Source organism: Mandrillus leucophaeus, unplaced genomic scaffold (assembly GCF_000951045.1).
Source record: "Mandrillus leucophaeus isolate KB7577 unplaced genomic scaffold, Mleu.le_1.0 Scaffold640, whole genome shotgun sequence".
NCBI lineage: Eukaryota > Metazoa > Chordata > Mammalia > Primates > Cercopithecidae > Mandrillus > Mandrillus leucophaeus.
The window spans coordinates 116,064-133,469 of NW_012106920.1; the positions used below are offsets into that span (position 1 = coordinate 116,064).

The following is a 17,406-nucleotide window of genomic DNA, read 5'->3' on the forward strand; positions in this document are numbered from 1 at the left end:
TGAGTACTTCTCCCCAGATTAAAAACAAAGTTCTCTCTTCCAAGTTGTGTATAATTTTATAAATGCAAGCACAAATTTAGATATTTTCACTATTCTTGATGGAGTTGTGAGATTTCAAGTCTATAGTGCACTTTGTTCCTCTCTGTCCCCTATCACTTTTACAGTCCATACTTTGCCTTTAGTGTCATCCAAACTTGGATTGTCTTTCACTTGTGTAAATGCTATCCATTCTTAAAGAGCCATGTCAAACTCCAGTGCTTTCTACAATTTATCTCTGAATGCTAAAACTTATATTTCTTTCTCATTCCTTTGGATTTTTCTTATAGGCAATGACAATAGCTTTCTTAAGAGAGCTAAGCATGAACACTTTTGTAGTCATACTGCATATTTCATTTCTGGGCCATTATCTCTCTCTCAGGTTAGAAAATACCCTAATACAATAGCAAATAGTTTATATAAGACACTGATACACTAGAAACTGGTTTCAAAACTAGGACATAGAGGCCAGGTATCTAAAAATGGAGAAGCAGATAGCAAGAAGTGGCTTTGGAATTATTCACAGTAGGGTGCCAGGGAAGGGAAGCAGTGGGGGAAGGTCTGAAGCTAAATACTTGCTCAATTACAGTTTTGCCAGGGGCCCCATTCTACTCATAAGCTCTACTTTATCAGATTTCTATATTTGTACTGCTTTAATTTCATATACCCAGTAGATGAAATGAGATCTTCTTGATTGTATGAAGATGAACTCATAATTCTGTGTATGAAGTAATGTGTTGGTTCAGTAACAAGATTCTTTTCTTCTTTCTGGAAAAGGACAAATCAACTATTACACTAAATGGAGTTTGAAATATACTTTCTTACCTTATGGTATTTTTTGCAGTATAATCTACATTTTAATGGAAAAAAGTTCCAGAGATTAGTTAAAAGATGGGTGAGGCCTATAATTCTAATTAAAAAGTGTCTTCCAATATAATTAACTTGAAACAGTTAAGTGAAGATTACCTAAATTATGACATTAGATTTTGAACAAATTTTAAACATACACCTATGTTTAAACAATGTTTAAAGAGTCAAATTTTCTTCTAAACTTTAAAAATATTTTAAGTCATATATTACTGAGTTCAAAAAGAGGGAGAACACAGATACAACTCTGGTCAATCAGGTACCTTGCCAGGTCAATCATCTTAGCACATACTTTGATCCATTTGTCGCAAAGTCATGTGTGCTTCTGAATGGAGCAGTTATATTTATGTTATTTTCTGTGGTTCATCTAAGCTTTTGTGTTAACCTTAGAATCACACCAAATGGATAATCAAGAGAATGGCCTCATCAGAAAATCAAAAGTTGTACATTCTCCAAAAACATGTTATGGTATAGAATTTCATGTACCCAGGAGATGAAATTAATTAAACTTAATTCTAAAATTAATTAGAATTACAGGGCTCATCCATCTTTCCACTAATCTCTGAAACATTTTTCCATTAAAATGTAGATTATACTGCAGGACCAAACTTAAAAGGTCACTGAGACTCAGACCATCATTTGAGAGTTTGGAGCCAGCAACAAGAGATGTTCACCATGCTGATAGCAGAGTTTATGGGCTAAATATAAGGGTGATATTTAAAATTCATGAATTAACTTGTTAAGGTTGGATAAGTTGGTTATATAACTTACCAAAAGGTCACCTAGCTACTAAGAGTTGGGATTCAAACCCAAACAATCTGAATTTCCATGCATCTTATTTTCTTCCTCCTACCTCAGCCAGTCTTCTGGTGCTATTTTAGTAGCATTGGGCTCTCCACACAAAATGTTCAATGAGTATTTACCAACCAAAATACAAAAGGGTGGAAACCAACTGTTTTTAATAATTAACTTACATTTTTCTTAACTGGTTTCCATTTTCCCTTTTCTTTGGGGTTCTAATTAATCTGGTTTTTCCCCTATTATCTGCTTTCCCACAGTTGAGTTTCATAGCTGCATCTGGTAATAATTTCCCTTGTTTTGTAAATATCACCAGGATTGAGATTGAATTCATTTTAGCATTCTTTTCTGACTAATCAAGGTACATTCTTGGACCAGATTTATGAAGCTGTCTCTCCTTTCTAGTCACTAATAGTCATGCTTCTCACTTACCTTACACTGGGGTTTTTCCTTCCAAGATGAAGAGGCTGTTGCAGGCATTGTCTTTGGTGTGGCCATGTCAAGCTCAGCAACAGCTCTTTTAACATGCATCTCCTTGGATTCTATTACCTGATTTGAGATTGCTTCAGTACTTTCAATATTTGCACTGGCTGTGGTCTGACAACATTTACTTAGTGACAAAAATTTTTTCAGGCTGCCCGTGCTTACTGTTGACTTAGGAGAAACTTTGCTTTGTACTGGCTTCTTGACTTCTTTCACTTGATCTTCAAATACTCCAATGCCTTCTTCTTTTGCAAAAGTCTCTCCTAAAACAACTTCCTCTTCATCAGAATCTGGGTCCTCTTTTATGTAATTTTCCAAATACATTTGATCAATATCATGAGCTACTAATCGAACAATAAGATCATTTTTACTTTGAACATCTCTTAAGAGCTCCACCTTTGTAATATCAGGCTTTCTTATATTCTGAAATGAATTTCTGGCAACAGCCTGAAATTAAAAGTATAGCAAATATTAAAAATAAATGCCTAAATCACTTTCCTGTAGTTCGATTATGATGTAGCTATTTTCTTATAATTTCTAGTTTCCATTTAAGTAATATCTTCAAATATCGCTTAATTATATATTAGCAATATTTTTAAAATAAATAAAGACACATAACAAAACATATTTGTTGGCATGCCATTTTTCTTATTAAGGTATTTATTACATACCTTAATCTAATATAACTTTCCAAAAGTCAGAGCAAGGTCTAGCATAATTAATTTAATTACTTCCTCTTTATCATTTATCTTGAAAGTTTTGTGACAGAAGTAGACAGGATAACCTATTTTCCAAAATCCTAAGTAAGGGATTATAGAGAAATCTAAATATACATATTTTCAAGAAAAAAAAGGGCAACACATTCACTGATCTTGATTTTCAAAAGTAATGAATAACCCAAATAATGGTTTTAAAATTTTTACTCCCTATTCCTCCACTTTTTATCTTTTGGGCATATTTTCCAAAAGATTCTTCAAAATATAAATCTTCATTTTTTCTCACTTGCTCAGTTAAATCTCAGTTTCCACTGTCAATGTTAAAGACAGATCAAAGAAAAGACAATTATAATTAAATGACAGAATTTTCCCATTTCTCTAGCTTTTGACCACTCCACAGAATCTCAAATTAAGTTAATAATATTAGCTCTCAACCTCCCTTTGTAATAGCATAAACCAGTTTTTCAGATAATGGTGCCTCAAAGGAATATCCATAGAAACAAAAATACCAGAAGAACCTCTTTAAAACATTTTTAAAAATCAATTTTGATTATCTGTGCTATTGGAGGAAAACAGTGGTTTAGAAAATCCAAAATCATTTTATATGGGTTTGGGATATATTACTACAAATGGTTTTAGTATGCATATGTCTGGTGTGTGAAGAATCTATGGTACCTTAAAACAGAGAATTAAGTCTTGAGGCAGAACCAACAAGAGTCTAGGGTTTCTAACCTTTCTTTCTCTTCACTGCTGTGTCCTTTTGTTGAAGATAGATAACATTGGTAGCCAGATTGGTGCCAGTCACATGCCTTAACTGAGTTCCCCATGTCTTGTCCTTTATTGTTTTATTTTTAGGATGGCTTATTTTTAGGATACAATGGGGGTATAGGCATTGGGCAAACATTCATGTTTGAAAAGGGAGAGATTGGCCTGATAGAAGGGGCTACAGGCCTCATGCAAGTCCAAAACCCAGTAGTGCAATCATTATATTTTAAAGCTCCAAAATAATTTCCTTAGACTGTATGTCCCACATCTAGGGCACCGTGATGGAAGAGGTAGGGCTCTCAAGGCCTTGGGCAGTCCTGCCCCTGTGGTTTTTGCAGCACTGGTGGATACTCTTAGAGGTTGCTGAGTGCCTGAGGCTTTTCCACGCTGAGGGTGCAAGATGCCAGTGGATCTACCACTCTGAGGTCTTCAGAATGCAGACTCACTTCCAACAACTGAACGAAGCAGTGCCCCAGTGGAGACTCTGTGTGGGATCTCCAAGCTTAACATGCCCCCTCTGCACGCCCTGGTAGAAGTTCTCTGTAAGGGCTCCACTCCTGCAGCAGGCTTCTGCCTGGGCATGCAGGTTTTTCTGCACACCCTCTGAAATCTAGGCAGAGGCTGAGAAGCCTCATTTACTCTTGGATTCTGTGTGCCTATAGGCTTAACACCACATAGAAACCACCAAGGCTATGGCTTGCAGCCCAAGCTGTAACTGGGCCCCTTTGAGCCACAGCTAGAAAAGTAGCTGTGGGGATGTGAGGAATGTTGTTCTGAGGTTGCAGAGCCCATGAAACCATTCTTCCCGCCTAGGCCTCTGGAACTGAAATCAAACAGATTGCAGTGAGGATCTCTGAAATGCCTTTGAAGTCTTTTCTCCATTGTCGTGAATATTAGCACTTAGCTCTCTTTCAGTTTTGGAAATTTATCTAACAACTGGTAGTTTTACAGCCATCCTGAATTTCTCTCTCAAAAAACAAACAAACAAACAAACAAACAAAAAATCTTTTTTTTTTTTTCTCTGCCACATGGCCAGGCTGATTTGTTTTATTTTTTATTTTTTATTTTTGAGGTGGAGTCTTGCTGGAGTCCAGCAAGAGTGCAGTGGCATGATCTCGGCTCACTGCAACCTCTGCCTCCCAGGTTCAAGTGATTCTTATGCCTCAGCCTCTGAAGTAGCTGGGACTACAAGTGTGTGCCATCATGCACAGGTAATTTTTGTATTTTTAGTGGAGATGGAGTTGGAGATCATGTTGGCCAGACTCGTCTCAAACTCCTGACCTCAAGTGCCCCACCCACCTCGGCCTCCCAAAGTGCTGGAATTACACGTGTGAGCCACCACGCTCAGCCAATTTTCCAAACTTTTATGCTCTGCTTCCCTTTTAAATATAAATTCCGAATTTAAGTCATTTATTTCCTCCTGCATCTGAGAATACGCTGTTAGAAGCAGCCAGATCACATCTTGAATGTTTCATTTATGAGAAATTTCTTCTGCCAGCTATCCTAGGTCATCACTCACATGTTCAAACTCCACAGAACTCTAGGGCATGGACACAATGCACCCAAGTTTTTTGCTAAGGCATAACAAAAGTGACCTTTGCTCTAGTTTCCAGTTAATTCCTCATTTCCATCTGAGACCTCATCAGCCTGGACTTCATTGTCCATTGTCTGTTAACCAGTTCCAAAGTTGCTTCCATATCTGCAGGTATTTTTTACGGTAATGCCCCACTCCTTAGTACCAATTTTCTGTGTAAGGCCATTCTTCCACTGCTATAAAGAAATTCCTAAGAGTAGGTAATTTATTTAAAAAAGAGGATTAACTGGCTCATGGTTCTGTATGCTTTACAGGAAGCATAGTGGCATCTGTTTTTGGGAAGGCCTGAGGAAGCTTCCGATCATGATTGAAAGCAAAATAAGAGCAGACACATCACATGATGAAGGCAGGAGGAAAATAATGTGTATGTGTTGGGCAGGGTGCAGGGGGGTGCCACACACTTTTAAATGACCAGATCTTGCAAGAACTCACTGCTGCGAAGACAGCACTAAGCCATGAAGGGTCTGTCCCCATGACCCAGACACCTTCCACCAGGATCCACCTCCAGCATTGAAGATTACAATCCAACAAGAGATTTGGGCAGGGATAAATATCAAACTATATCAGGGTGTGAAAACTTAAAGCATTAATTAACATATTTACTAGCCTTGAGATTCAGTTTAGTGGGTTGCAGAAGAGTGCTGAAAAAATTTACTCTAAGCTTATGCTCCAGGAAGCATGGTTCTACAAAACTTTGGTAATTTTCCAGGCTATGGACTACATGCCTAAGCATACTCAGCACTCTCACAAATGCATACCATCAGTTAAAGGGATTTTAATAAAAATCAAAATGTCTGATGGATCAGTGCAACCTTTCTGTTGGCGAGACAAATCTTTTGTCCTCAGTAGTAGTTTCCTTGTAATAAGGACATTATTTTTGGCATTTTAAATTCCCAGTTAAAATATTTGGGGACTGCATATGGGGTGACAGGACAGAGTTAGGTCTAGAGCAATAGGAGAGAGGCTCATAAAAATAGCAGCAATACTACAGCTGGGTTTAGAAAATACAAGTGTGTAAGTGGAAAGAAAATGGATACATCTTGAGAGGCCAGGGCAAATGGGAAAGGCTAACATAATTGAAGTAAAATAGAACAAATGTAATCTAAGAGTCTGCAGTCTAATGTCTGCCGATGAATGTTACTAAAAGAAAATGAGTACTACTCTGGTGCTTTAAATTTGAAAATTAAAACTATTTTAGATTGTTCCATATATCCTGATATTCTTTTAACTGACCTGCTTGAACACCTTTAGATATCCATAACGAACTAAGGAACTACACAAGTTTGCTGCTTTTAAATATTTAAATGACAATTATAACTTCTTTCAGTCTGGTTTTACTGTGAAGGGTATGTGCTTATAATCTCATTCTTAAAAAGAAAAATTCAAAAGGATTGTCTTAGGAAAACTAGTTTGAGACTTTTAGAGTGAGCCACAGAACTAACATGACAAATCCTAGTGAATAATATGACTGTATGGATGAACTGATGCAACCAATTCTCCTATTGGGCTGAGCAACAGCAACAACAATGAATGCATTTTCATATACTTATTTGAGGAAAGAAATCACAGAAGAACCATGTCTCACTATTCACTCATTTTCATGCCATTGCTTTTGCACTTACCTCTAATGGTTTTACATCCAGTCTTCCAGTCTTATCCAATGAGGGACGTCTTTCTCTCTTTCTCTTTTCTAAATTAGGTGCTTCTGAGGAGTAATTTCTCCCACTTATTGATGCTCTTCTCAGTTCTGCTATGCTACGTCCAGTTACTTGCAAACACTCCTGCTTAAGCTTCTCAAGAGGTTGAGTTTTTATAGAAATAACTGCTAAGTGTTCTGAAATAATTTTGGGATCTATTTTGACTGGTTTTTTTCCAACATGTGGAACTATTTTAATTGGAGATTCCTCTTCAGATAAATTTTGATCTAACTTTTCTTGCTCTAATTCAGGAATCACATTAAAAGCATGTTCTTGGGCCTTTCGAACAATTCTATTAATGTCTAGCTCTCCAGAGAGATCAGCATTTGAAACTGTTGAGCTAATTGTATCTAACGGAAAACTTGAAACTCCATCAATAATTAAACTAGCCACTTTTTTAGGAAAGGCTGTGTTTGTATCTTTTATATCATAATAAAGCTGTTTGTTGGTTCCTGATTGTTGCAGTATGTTGCTATAAACAGAATCAACAACCTGATAAATCATTTCTCTACTTTCTGGCTTTAAATAGTGCTCTTCAGGATCAGAAGTTATTAGACTAATGCTATTTCTGGAAATTTCAGTTGTTACCGATTTTGATAGTTGAGATGCAATTTTATTTAACTCAGGCTTTGATAAGTTCTTTTCATCTTTGCTTGAGGAACCTGGCAACCTTACTAGTTTAGCCAAGAACAAGGCCAACACCTCTTCTAAAAGTTTGGCATCTAATGTCAAACCTTTTCTGGGTGAAGACTTTTCCTTAGACTTAAGTTCATCAATAATTTTGATCACTTTTTCCATAATTTTGACAGCTTCCAGAACTAATTCTGAATTTGATACTTCTTCCTCTACTTGAGGTTGAAATTCAGAATTGGAAATTGCATTCACCATTAAAAAGCCTATTGTATCAGAGAGGACATTGCTTTTACCCATTAAATCTTTAAATATAGAAGTATAAGAGCCAGAGTGCTTTAAAACGCTGGTATAAATATAATTAACTATGTTTTCAATAGTTGCATTATCAGCTACAGGCACAGTAGGTGATTTCTTGGTGGGTGGTACAAGTTTAATCTTACTTTTGGAGATAAATTCTTGGACTGAATTTAGTACTTTTGAAGTTATTTTTTGCATATCAGTTTCTAGAGATTTGGTTCTTTCTTTATGCACTTTTGGAAATATAGATAAAAGCTTTGATAAAAATTTCACAGCAATTTCTTCTATTATGTTGTAAGACAGCTTATGAGCATGTGATGGTTTAGGTAGGGGCACATCAGTAGTTTGGAAAACATCTTTAAGGATCTTTTCAACAATGTTTTCGACTTCCACACACTGATGTGGAGTTAGCTCTCCACAAAAATAGCTCTGCAACTGATTGCTAGCCACTTCTTGTAGAACCAAGTCAACTATGTTTTCTGAAAGGATTTTGCATCCACTGATTACACAATTTTGTATAATCTCTTGTGATCCAAACTGTGGCAAGAGATTATTATAAACAGACTGAACAACTAATTGAATAATTTCATCATCATCAGATTGTAAGGTTTCTACGTATTGTATAGTCATATATTTATCTTGGGAGATCTCTGTTGCAACTGCACTTACCAACTTCACTTGAAGAAAATTTAGTTCTGTGAACAAATTGTCCTCAGGTTCTTTTGTTTTAGTGCTGGATATTGTTGAGAAAATTTTGGATAAAAGAGCAGAAATCACATTCTCTAAAAATTTATGAGGTAACATTATTGTATATGGTGATGAAGTTTGACATTCTTTGCTGGCTGTTTGGGCCAACTTTTGGACCTCTTTAACAACATCCTTAGATTCCAGAGGCAAACATGCTGAAACTGAAACCTCATCACAAAATATCAAGTTAACCTGATGCTGAAAAATTTCATTTATCACTGCACCAGTTAGTCTTCTTGCTAAATTTTCTCCATTACTGTTTATATTCTTACAAATAGAGTCTTGAGATCCATATTCATTTAAAATATTACAAACAGAAGAGTGAACAACTTTATTGACCAATGTTTTGTCAGTTGATGGTATCTTATCTGAAGAAAGTTTTCTTGTCATTTTATGCATAGGTGGCATTTTATCTGCAGATTTTATCTTGATGCTGGATGGTGCTTCATCTGTAGTTGTCTCTTTATACCTGGGAGGTACTTGAGGAACTGAAGACACTTTACCCACAGGGAACTGATTTCCCTTATCTGGCCTGAAAACCTTAATTTGAGCATCTGAAAACTCCTTTAACAGTGAATTGATGAGTTTCATAGCAGTGTCATAGAGTTTAGCTTGATTTTGCTTATCACTAACTTTTTGACATCTATCTTGTATTTGTGTTTCTGGTATAGAAGAAAAGATCAATTTTTTAACCATCTCAGTAATAACATCTTCTAAAAACTTAGCGGGAAAAATTCCAGGTTTACTCTCTGGTTGGTTTTGAGAATTGTCTGGTTTACTGGGTTCACTTTTAATCTCCTCTCTTACTTTCTCTTTTTCTCTCTCTTCCTCTTCTTTTTCTTTGGCAGGGACATTTTCGTTAGTTGAGGAGGATAATTCTTTTGTTGTAACAGACTGTGCTGAATCCCTGCCAATCTCTTGAATTACATTTAATACATTATCACCTGGGGGCCTTCGGTCGTAACTGAGTTTTGAATAATATGCTGGTTCTGGAGAAGAAGATAGTTCTAAAATATCTTCATAAATATTTTCAGTGACATTTTGAACATATTCATAATCTGAGTGGTGTTCCTCATCCCTACCTGTTTGTGTTGGAGAGTCTCTTCTCCCCTCACTGATTGATGTTTGAGTTCTTATTTCCAAAGTCTCTGTTTTAGTCCCTAGATTTCTCTTGGACTTCGAGGAGGGTAACTGAAAGAGCTTGTCATCTTTTTTGAATGATCTTTCTCTTGCATTGTCAATCTTCTTTTTATAGCCTATTTCAGAATCTGATTCAAGTACTTCCTTCTCATATTCTGTATCATCAATTATTAATGAAAAATGTGTGTGTACCTCATGATCTTTCCCTTTTTTATCTCTTGGAATTAAATTTATTTCCTTCTCAATTTCTTTATTAAATGTTTCACTCAAATTTAGCTCCTGAGTATCTTTACTTTTCACAGTGGTAGTTGAAGAAGTAACTTTTGATACATTCTCACTGTGTTTCTGAGTACAAATTCCCACTTTATTTTCATCCACTTTCTTTTCATTTGTCACACTTGTAGCCAACCCTGATGTCAGGTTAATTATGCTGCTTTTCATAATTGCATTTATAGAGCTAAGTACTGGATTTTGGATGTCACCTTTTTTCATTGATGTGTCCTTGGTTTTAAAACTTTTCTTTCTACTCACTGTGCCTCTATTTATTTCCAAAGTGCTCATCGTGTTTCTGCAGTCTGAGGTGGAAGAAGTATCTTTATATGATTGATCTGGTAAAGAAAGTTGGTTCTCTTTTGCACATCTGCTTATTTGTGTAAAGGTGTTTTGTAGTAGGTGTTGAACCCTTTGGGTGATATTATCTGGATTTAGAAATGAAAAGAAGGTGGAAGACCAGTCTCCTGAAAAAAGTGGTTGAATCTTGAATGCAGACATTGCCTTCTGGGTTAGAGCAGCAATCATCCCTATAGCAATGTTACTTTCATCACCTTTTTGAATATCATTAGATGTGCATTTTTCTATGAACTGATCATATACAAAATTGGATATTTTATCAACTGTCTCTTTATCAATTGCTGGAAAAGAAAATATTTTTTCAGCATTTGGTAAAACTTTAATTTCATTTTTCATAAATTCCCTTATCAGAGAATTTGCAAGTTTTAGAGCCAAGCCCGTAATATCTAGCTCTGTTATTTCATTTTTCTTAGAATCTTCAGTAATAATGGGGAGAGAACAAAATTTGTGAACAAGGTCAACGATTATGTCTTCCAAAAATGTAGCTGAATATAGAGAAGGCTGTGTCTTTTCTTTACCAGGTTTAGCAAGTTTGGAGACATGGTCATAATCAGATAAGTCACTGAAAGATGATTCTTCACCATGTAAAAATGGATGTAAATGATGATACATGATTTCTTTCATAATAAAACCAGCTAATTTACTGAGGAATGAGCGTCCTTTTTTGTCTGCATCTTTTTGTACTTCAGCTTGGAATTCAGATGTTTTCAAAATATTATTACATATGGAGTCAACGAAATTTTCAGTAGGTTCTAACTTCATACTTTCTGCATTATCTTCTGCCATGGAAAGTCGAATCTCATGTTCAGAAATTTCTTTTATAATTTCATCAGTCAATTTTGAAGCTATGTTCACAAATTCATCATCCGGTGGAAGCTCTTTCTCTTTTAGTTCATTTTCAGTGTGAGTTGAAGGGTTGACATGCGCTAGAAGCCTGTAAATCATATCTTCTAAAAGAGAACGAGGCAACACAGTAATATATGATGGCAAGGCATGGCTATCCTTTGTGATTATGTTAAGCACATTTCTGATGATATTATCAGCTTGGGGGTATGAATAAGAAGAAGACTCTAATTCTCCTGCAACTAATGACTGCACTTGATAATCATATATTTCTTCCAATAGCAAATAATATATTTTCCTACCAAAACATATTGTGTCACTTTGTATAACCCTATGTATTTGAATCAGAGACTTATATTGATCTAATACTTTTCCATATACAGAGTTGACTATTTTTTGAACCATTTCTCTATATCTTTCTGAGAAACACAAATTTTCATCAAAGTTATCTGCAACTAAAATCTCTGATGTGGTGAACTCCTGAACAATTGAATTTACCAATGTTGTAACAATCCTGGCAAGTTTTGGTTTTGCTCTATCTGGGTTTTCAGTAACCAACATATTACGTGAAAATGCATAAAGAATTTTGCATAAGAGCTCAGAAATTACTTCCTCCAAAAAGACAGATGAGTTGACAATAAAAGATAATTCTCTTTGTTTAGGATCTATTGCTTTCGATTTATAAGTTTGATCAACTGCAGCCAAAAGGAGAGTTTCATCTTCAGATAAAAATGATTGAATATGATGGTTAAAGATTTCTTTTATTATAAAACTTGCTATTTTTGGAACAGGTATGTCACTTATGCTCTTCTTGTCTTTTGTAATGGACTGGTATATATTTGAATGAGAAAGATCAGCATAAATGGAATCCACCATAGACTGGATATCTTTTGCTGAAATCATACTCTGTTTTTTATTCCCATATTTAATAATACATATTTCATGTTTTGAAATTATTGACATAATTTCATTTATCAGTTTTATCACTGTATTGCTTAAGTCTGATTTAGTAGTATCTGACTGCTCTGCACTGGTGTTCAATGGACTGATCTTAGATGTAAGCTGAGTAACTATTTTTTCCAAATGACTATGTGATAACATAGTGGTATACATTGTTGAAGCTTGTCTTTTGAATCTTGATTTACTTATATCATACTGAACTCTTTTTATTAAAACATTTGCACTGAGTTTGGAATATGACTTAAAAGGTAGATTTGCTATAAGATCTGGGTGAATTTGGAAATCAAAAATTTCAGCCAGGATGACATTAGTTATTCTTGCAGCCAATGTCTTTGTGTCATTTAGAAAATCTTTATTGGGCACTACTTCCATTTCATATTCTTGCAAAACTTTGCTATACACCATGTCAACAATTGTTTTGACTACATCCCTCTCCACTGGAGGTAAACACAATCTTTCCTCAGTATTATCTATAATGCTAACTTGGGCTTTTGAGAATTCCCCTATAATCAAATGTATGAGTTCTTCAGCTTTCTCAAACAGTTCATCTTCTGAATCTCTTATGGATTTTGTTTGTACAATGCCTACTAACCTGTGGAATATTTTTCTTAAAACCCCAGAGATTACATCTTCCAAGAATGTTGAAGAGTAAACACTGGTATAAAATAACTTCCTTCTCTCATCATCAAAATATGTGTCTGATGAAGATAATGATTTTCCATTCACAAATGGCTGAAGATGTTTTTGACAGATATGTTTAATGATGAAACCTGCTATTCTATCGATAAGAACATCATTGCTGCTTACGATATTTTGCACAGCTGATTCTTGAGAACCAGAGGTTTGCACAACATTTTCAAATACTGAATCAACAAGGTGCTGAATATCATCTTCTGAATAAATAAACTTGGTTTCTTCTTCCTCTTTTGAAAATCGAATTTCATGTTGGGAAATTTTCATCCTAATATCACTAATTAGGTTTGAAGCAATGTCATTGAAATTCACTCTTGATATATCTTTTTGGGTTTCTCTGTTTAGAACCAGGCTAGATGCAGAAGAAAATAATTTAGATAATAGTACTCTGATCATATCTTCTAAAAATGTGTAGGGCAGCAAGGTGTTATATAGAGGTACACTCTGGCTTGGCTCAGTAGATTTACTGATATTACTAAGGATGTCCTGAGCAATATTCTCAGCCACTGAATTGGAATAGGTAGAAGCTGACAAATCCCCAGAAAACAGTGGATGAAGAAGGTAATCTGAAATAGCTGCTACAATTAAATTGGTAATATTTTCCACAAAAGTGCCACTATCTTCAGACTCTTTATCAACAGCAAAGTCTAGCCCATGCTGCTTTAAAGCATTTCTATAAACTGTGGTGACAAGTTCATCCACAATATCTGTATTGAAAGAAAAGAAAGACTGTTCTTTGTCATCATAAGGAATGTGAATTTTAGCTTTATTGAAATGCTTATTTACGGAGTTTACTATTCTTTGGGTCATGTTTTTCAACTCAATTTCAGTGTTATGTTTTGGGCTGAAAATCTTTGACAAAAGTCTGGCAACAATCTCCCTTACAAATGAATCAGGGTGAATATCTAAGGGTGATTGCTTCTGAGGTCTGTGTGACTCTATCACTTCACTCAGAACCTGTTTAACAATAGTAGACACTGGATCCAGTGGAGTCCCTGGATGACATAAAACCTCTCCACTCAAAAATGGTTGAAGATGATTTTCGATAATCTCTTGGATGATACAGCTGGCTATTTGGTCAACCATAATTGGGCTTCGGCTTACTATACTTTTTTGTATTGAAACAAGAGAGTCAGACATTTGTAAAATATTACAATAAACAGAATCCACCATCTTTTGGAGGTTTTTTCCAGTATATAGATATTGTTTATCATATACAGTGAAACAGATTTTATGTTTTGAAATGGCTGACATAACCTTATCTATTATACAAGTGGACATTTCATTAAAATCAGAACTCATTAAATATTTTTTTCCTAAAGAGGAACATGTAATGGGTGGAGGAATTAGCTGAGATAAAAGCCTTCTTATGACATCTTCTAAAAATGAATGTGATAACATGGTACTATAGTCTGATGAAGACCTGGGTAGAGAAGTAAATTCTGTTAGGTTACTTTGAAGCTTTTGCAATATAATTTCAGGTTTGAGAGGGAAATATGAATGGGGTATGAGATATTCCCTGAAGCAAGATGGCAGTTTGTAGTCTAAAATCTCTAATAATATGCCATTTGTTATTTGTTCTGCTACTGAGGCATTGTCGTACACCAGATTATTACCACAGATCATTTTTAATTCATACTGCTGTAAAACATCATAATAAACTGAGTCAACAATTTTGCTAACTGTTTCTGTATGAACTGTTGGAAAACACAGCCTTTCTTCAGCATTCCGTAGAACGGTGACTTGAGCATTATTAAATTCATTCACTACACTGTTGACAAGTAATATATTCATCTCATTGAGCCAGGACACAGTGATGTTTTTATTTTTGCCCCACAATGACATAGAGAGATTAAAAAACAACTCTGAAATTATTCCTTCCAAAAATGTGGCTGAATAAACACCAGCATATATACCTTCCTGATGTAGCTTATTATGAATGGCTACCTTATCCATTTCCTTTGTTCTCTGTTTTTCAAGAGGTGACACAGAAGAGGATTTTACTGCACAATGCTTGTCAAATGGTGCTTGTATTTTGGAGCTAACCACACTGGGATTATTCATGGATACTGTCAAAGAATTACTGTCATAGCTACCGAGTCCTAAAGAACTTTCATTTTGTCCTAATTCTATTAATTCTGGCTTTCTTGCTTTTGTGAAACTGGACTGTATTTCTCTTGTTCTATAGTTCAGATACTCATTTGCAAAAGGTAGACTTTCCGGAGCTTGTTGTATACTGTGAGATAACTTGTCCATCAATGATTTAACCAAGCTGTGGGAAATAATAGTAAGCATAGAGTCTGATGACAATAAGTCTTGATCAATTTCTGCCACATTCTCCAAAAGTTCTGACATGTATTCTACTTGAAGGCATTCATGGTCCATTCCTCCCTTATGATAATCAGATTTTCCATCTTCTACACTTTGAAGCATTTTTAAAAGTTGACATTCTTCTTCTGATGTTTCCTCTGAAACAGACCCTTTATCAAGAAAAGCAGTGCTTGTGCATTCTTCCAAAAGCATTCTGATAAGTTTCTCACATACAACATTGAGAAGAAAAACTGATTTTGAGGAGAGCTGTAGGTTATTGCTAAGTATGCTAGTAGGTTGTTCATTATTTGAGGAGTAGAAAAATGTTCTTTGTATTTTACCAGAATCCATACCCCTATCTAGGCATTCATCTGGTGAAAATAAATCTGAAACAATATTAAAAACTTTATTGACTACTTCTTTGGATTCACTTGTTTTTAGGTTACCAACCAGGCTGTTTAACTTATATGTAAGATAACTTAATTTATTTTTTTGAAAAGGTTGATCAATTTGTTGAGTAGAGAATTGCCAGTCTCTGGGGCCTTCCTGTCTATTGATTTTGTTGCAAACAGATACACTATTATTGCTATGCATAGAAAATGATTTGTTTCTTTCATTGCTTTCAAAGTGATAATCTATTTCTATTTCTTTGGACAGTACATGAATCACTCCTACTAAGAGATCCTGAAAGAGGTCATCAAAGCCACCAGAAACTATTCCTGGACAGTAAATGTATTTTGTTGGTATGGAAACCATTTTCTGTGCAATGTCAGCCTGTATAATTTTATTATTAAAAAGAATTTTAATAATGATTTCAGAAATACATAAAGCAAGTTCTCCAATGGAAATTGACCTGCTCTCAAATACTTGAGAATGAATTGAAATAATCTTGCTAAATGTTGCTTCTTGAATTTCCCATGCTTTCTCTTTTTCTCTACCCTTTTTGGTGCCATCAGAAATGCTTGAAGTTAAATGGTAAAGTACTGACTCAGTGAGATGTTCACAACATTGATAAATTGAAGAATCATTGTATATGTTTCTTAGGAGCTGTTTTGATTCATATTTTTTCCTTGACCATGTAGAAACAGCAGACATCTCTTCTTCACTAAAAACTTAAAAAAGAAAACATCGTAATTTTAGCATGGATTAAAGAAAAGATAGAAAATTTGATGTATTTGTAATTATTATTTACATATATATTTCACCCTTTGAGCAACTCACTAAAGAAAAATCTAGAAAAAAAAAAGAAATTAAATTTTCCTCAAACATTTATTTATCACCTGTAGAATCTTAATTTTAGCCAGTAAGTTAAGAAAATAGCACCCCAAAATTCAATCCTTTAAGTCAAATGCTGATGTCTGCCTTGGTTGGATGGTTATGAACTCTAAGAAGTTGGAAAGCTTGGGGCAGAGAAATAATTTCCAGGTTTAGCGATGCATCCTACCATGTCTCCAGTGATATCTAGAGGTGCCATATAATTATTTTAAAATATCTTTAGACAAAACATTTAATGTTATGCTATGTTTTACTTTTAGGACATTAAGGAGTTGTGTTGCAGTATCAAGTTGACTAAAATAAAAATGTGGCAACTCCAGAAAAGCTAGTAATAGATTGCAATAGTAGTAGTACTTTAACCCCTAGATTATAGTTTGTCACAAAGAAGGAAGGTTGGCCCAGCCAGGTGAAGAACTCTATATTTGTTATGTCCAAAATTGTATTTGTTACAAATCATTACCTACTTGCAATGGCCAACTTCTGGGTGTGGCAGCTAAGAACAACACAGTTATTTTCCTCAGAACCTAATTACATATTACATATCTTCATGTGTTATCAGGCAAGACTCTATGCAGATAGAAGACTTTAGGCTGATCTTTGACTACTACACAGGTTTTGGCCATGTCAAGATAAAGGGAATGAGGAAAAGGTATTCCTAGTGGAAGAAGGAAGATGAGCGAAGTCACTGGAAGACCTTGGAGATGTCTGAGAATAGGAATAGAATTGATAGAGCCAAGTATCAATGTGATGAAATCATGGATCTTCTCTTGCTTGTTTTGCTTTTGTTTATTTTTCTAAAATCAATTAAGTCATGCCTGGAGTAAGTCTATTTAAGAGTGTGTAGCTGTAGACTGGGCGCGGTGGCTCAAGCCTGTCATCCCAGCACTTTGGGAGGCCGAGACAGGCGGATCACGAGGTCAGG

The 17,406-nt window shown here is 35.2% G+C and overlaps 1 protein-coding gene across 1 annotated transcript in view; it reads right to left on the reverse strand.

The window, feature by feature from the left end:
• FSIP2 (fibrous sheath interacting protein 2) overlaps positions 1 to 17,406 on the reverse strand; it is a 96,206-nt gene that overhangs the window by 18,069 nt on the left and 60,731 nt on the right. The window contains 3 exon segments of the mRNA XM_012000866.1: positions 704 to 804; positions 2,134 to 2,631; positions 6,882 to 16,321. Of these exon segments, the coding sequence (XP_011856256.1) occupies positions 704 to 804; positions 2,134 to 2,631; positions 6,882 to 16,321 (10,039 nt within the window).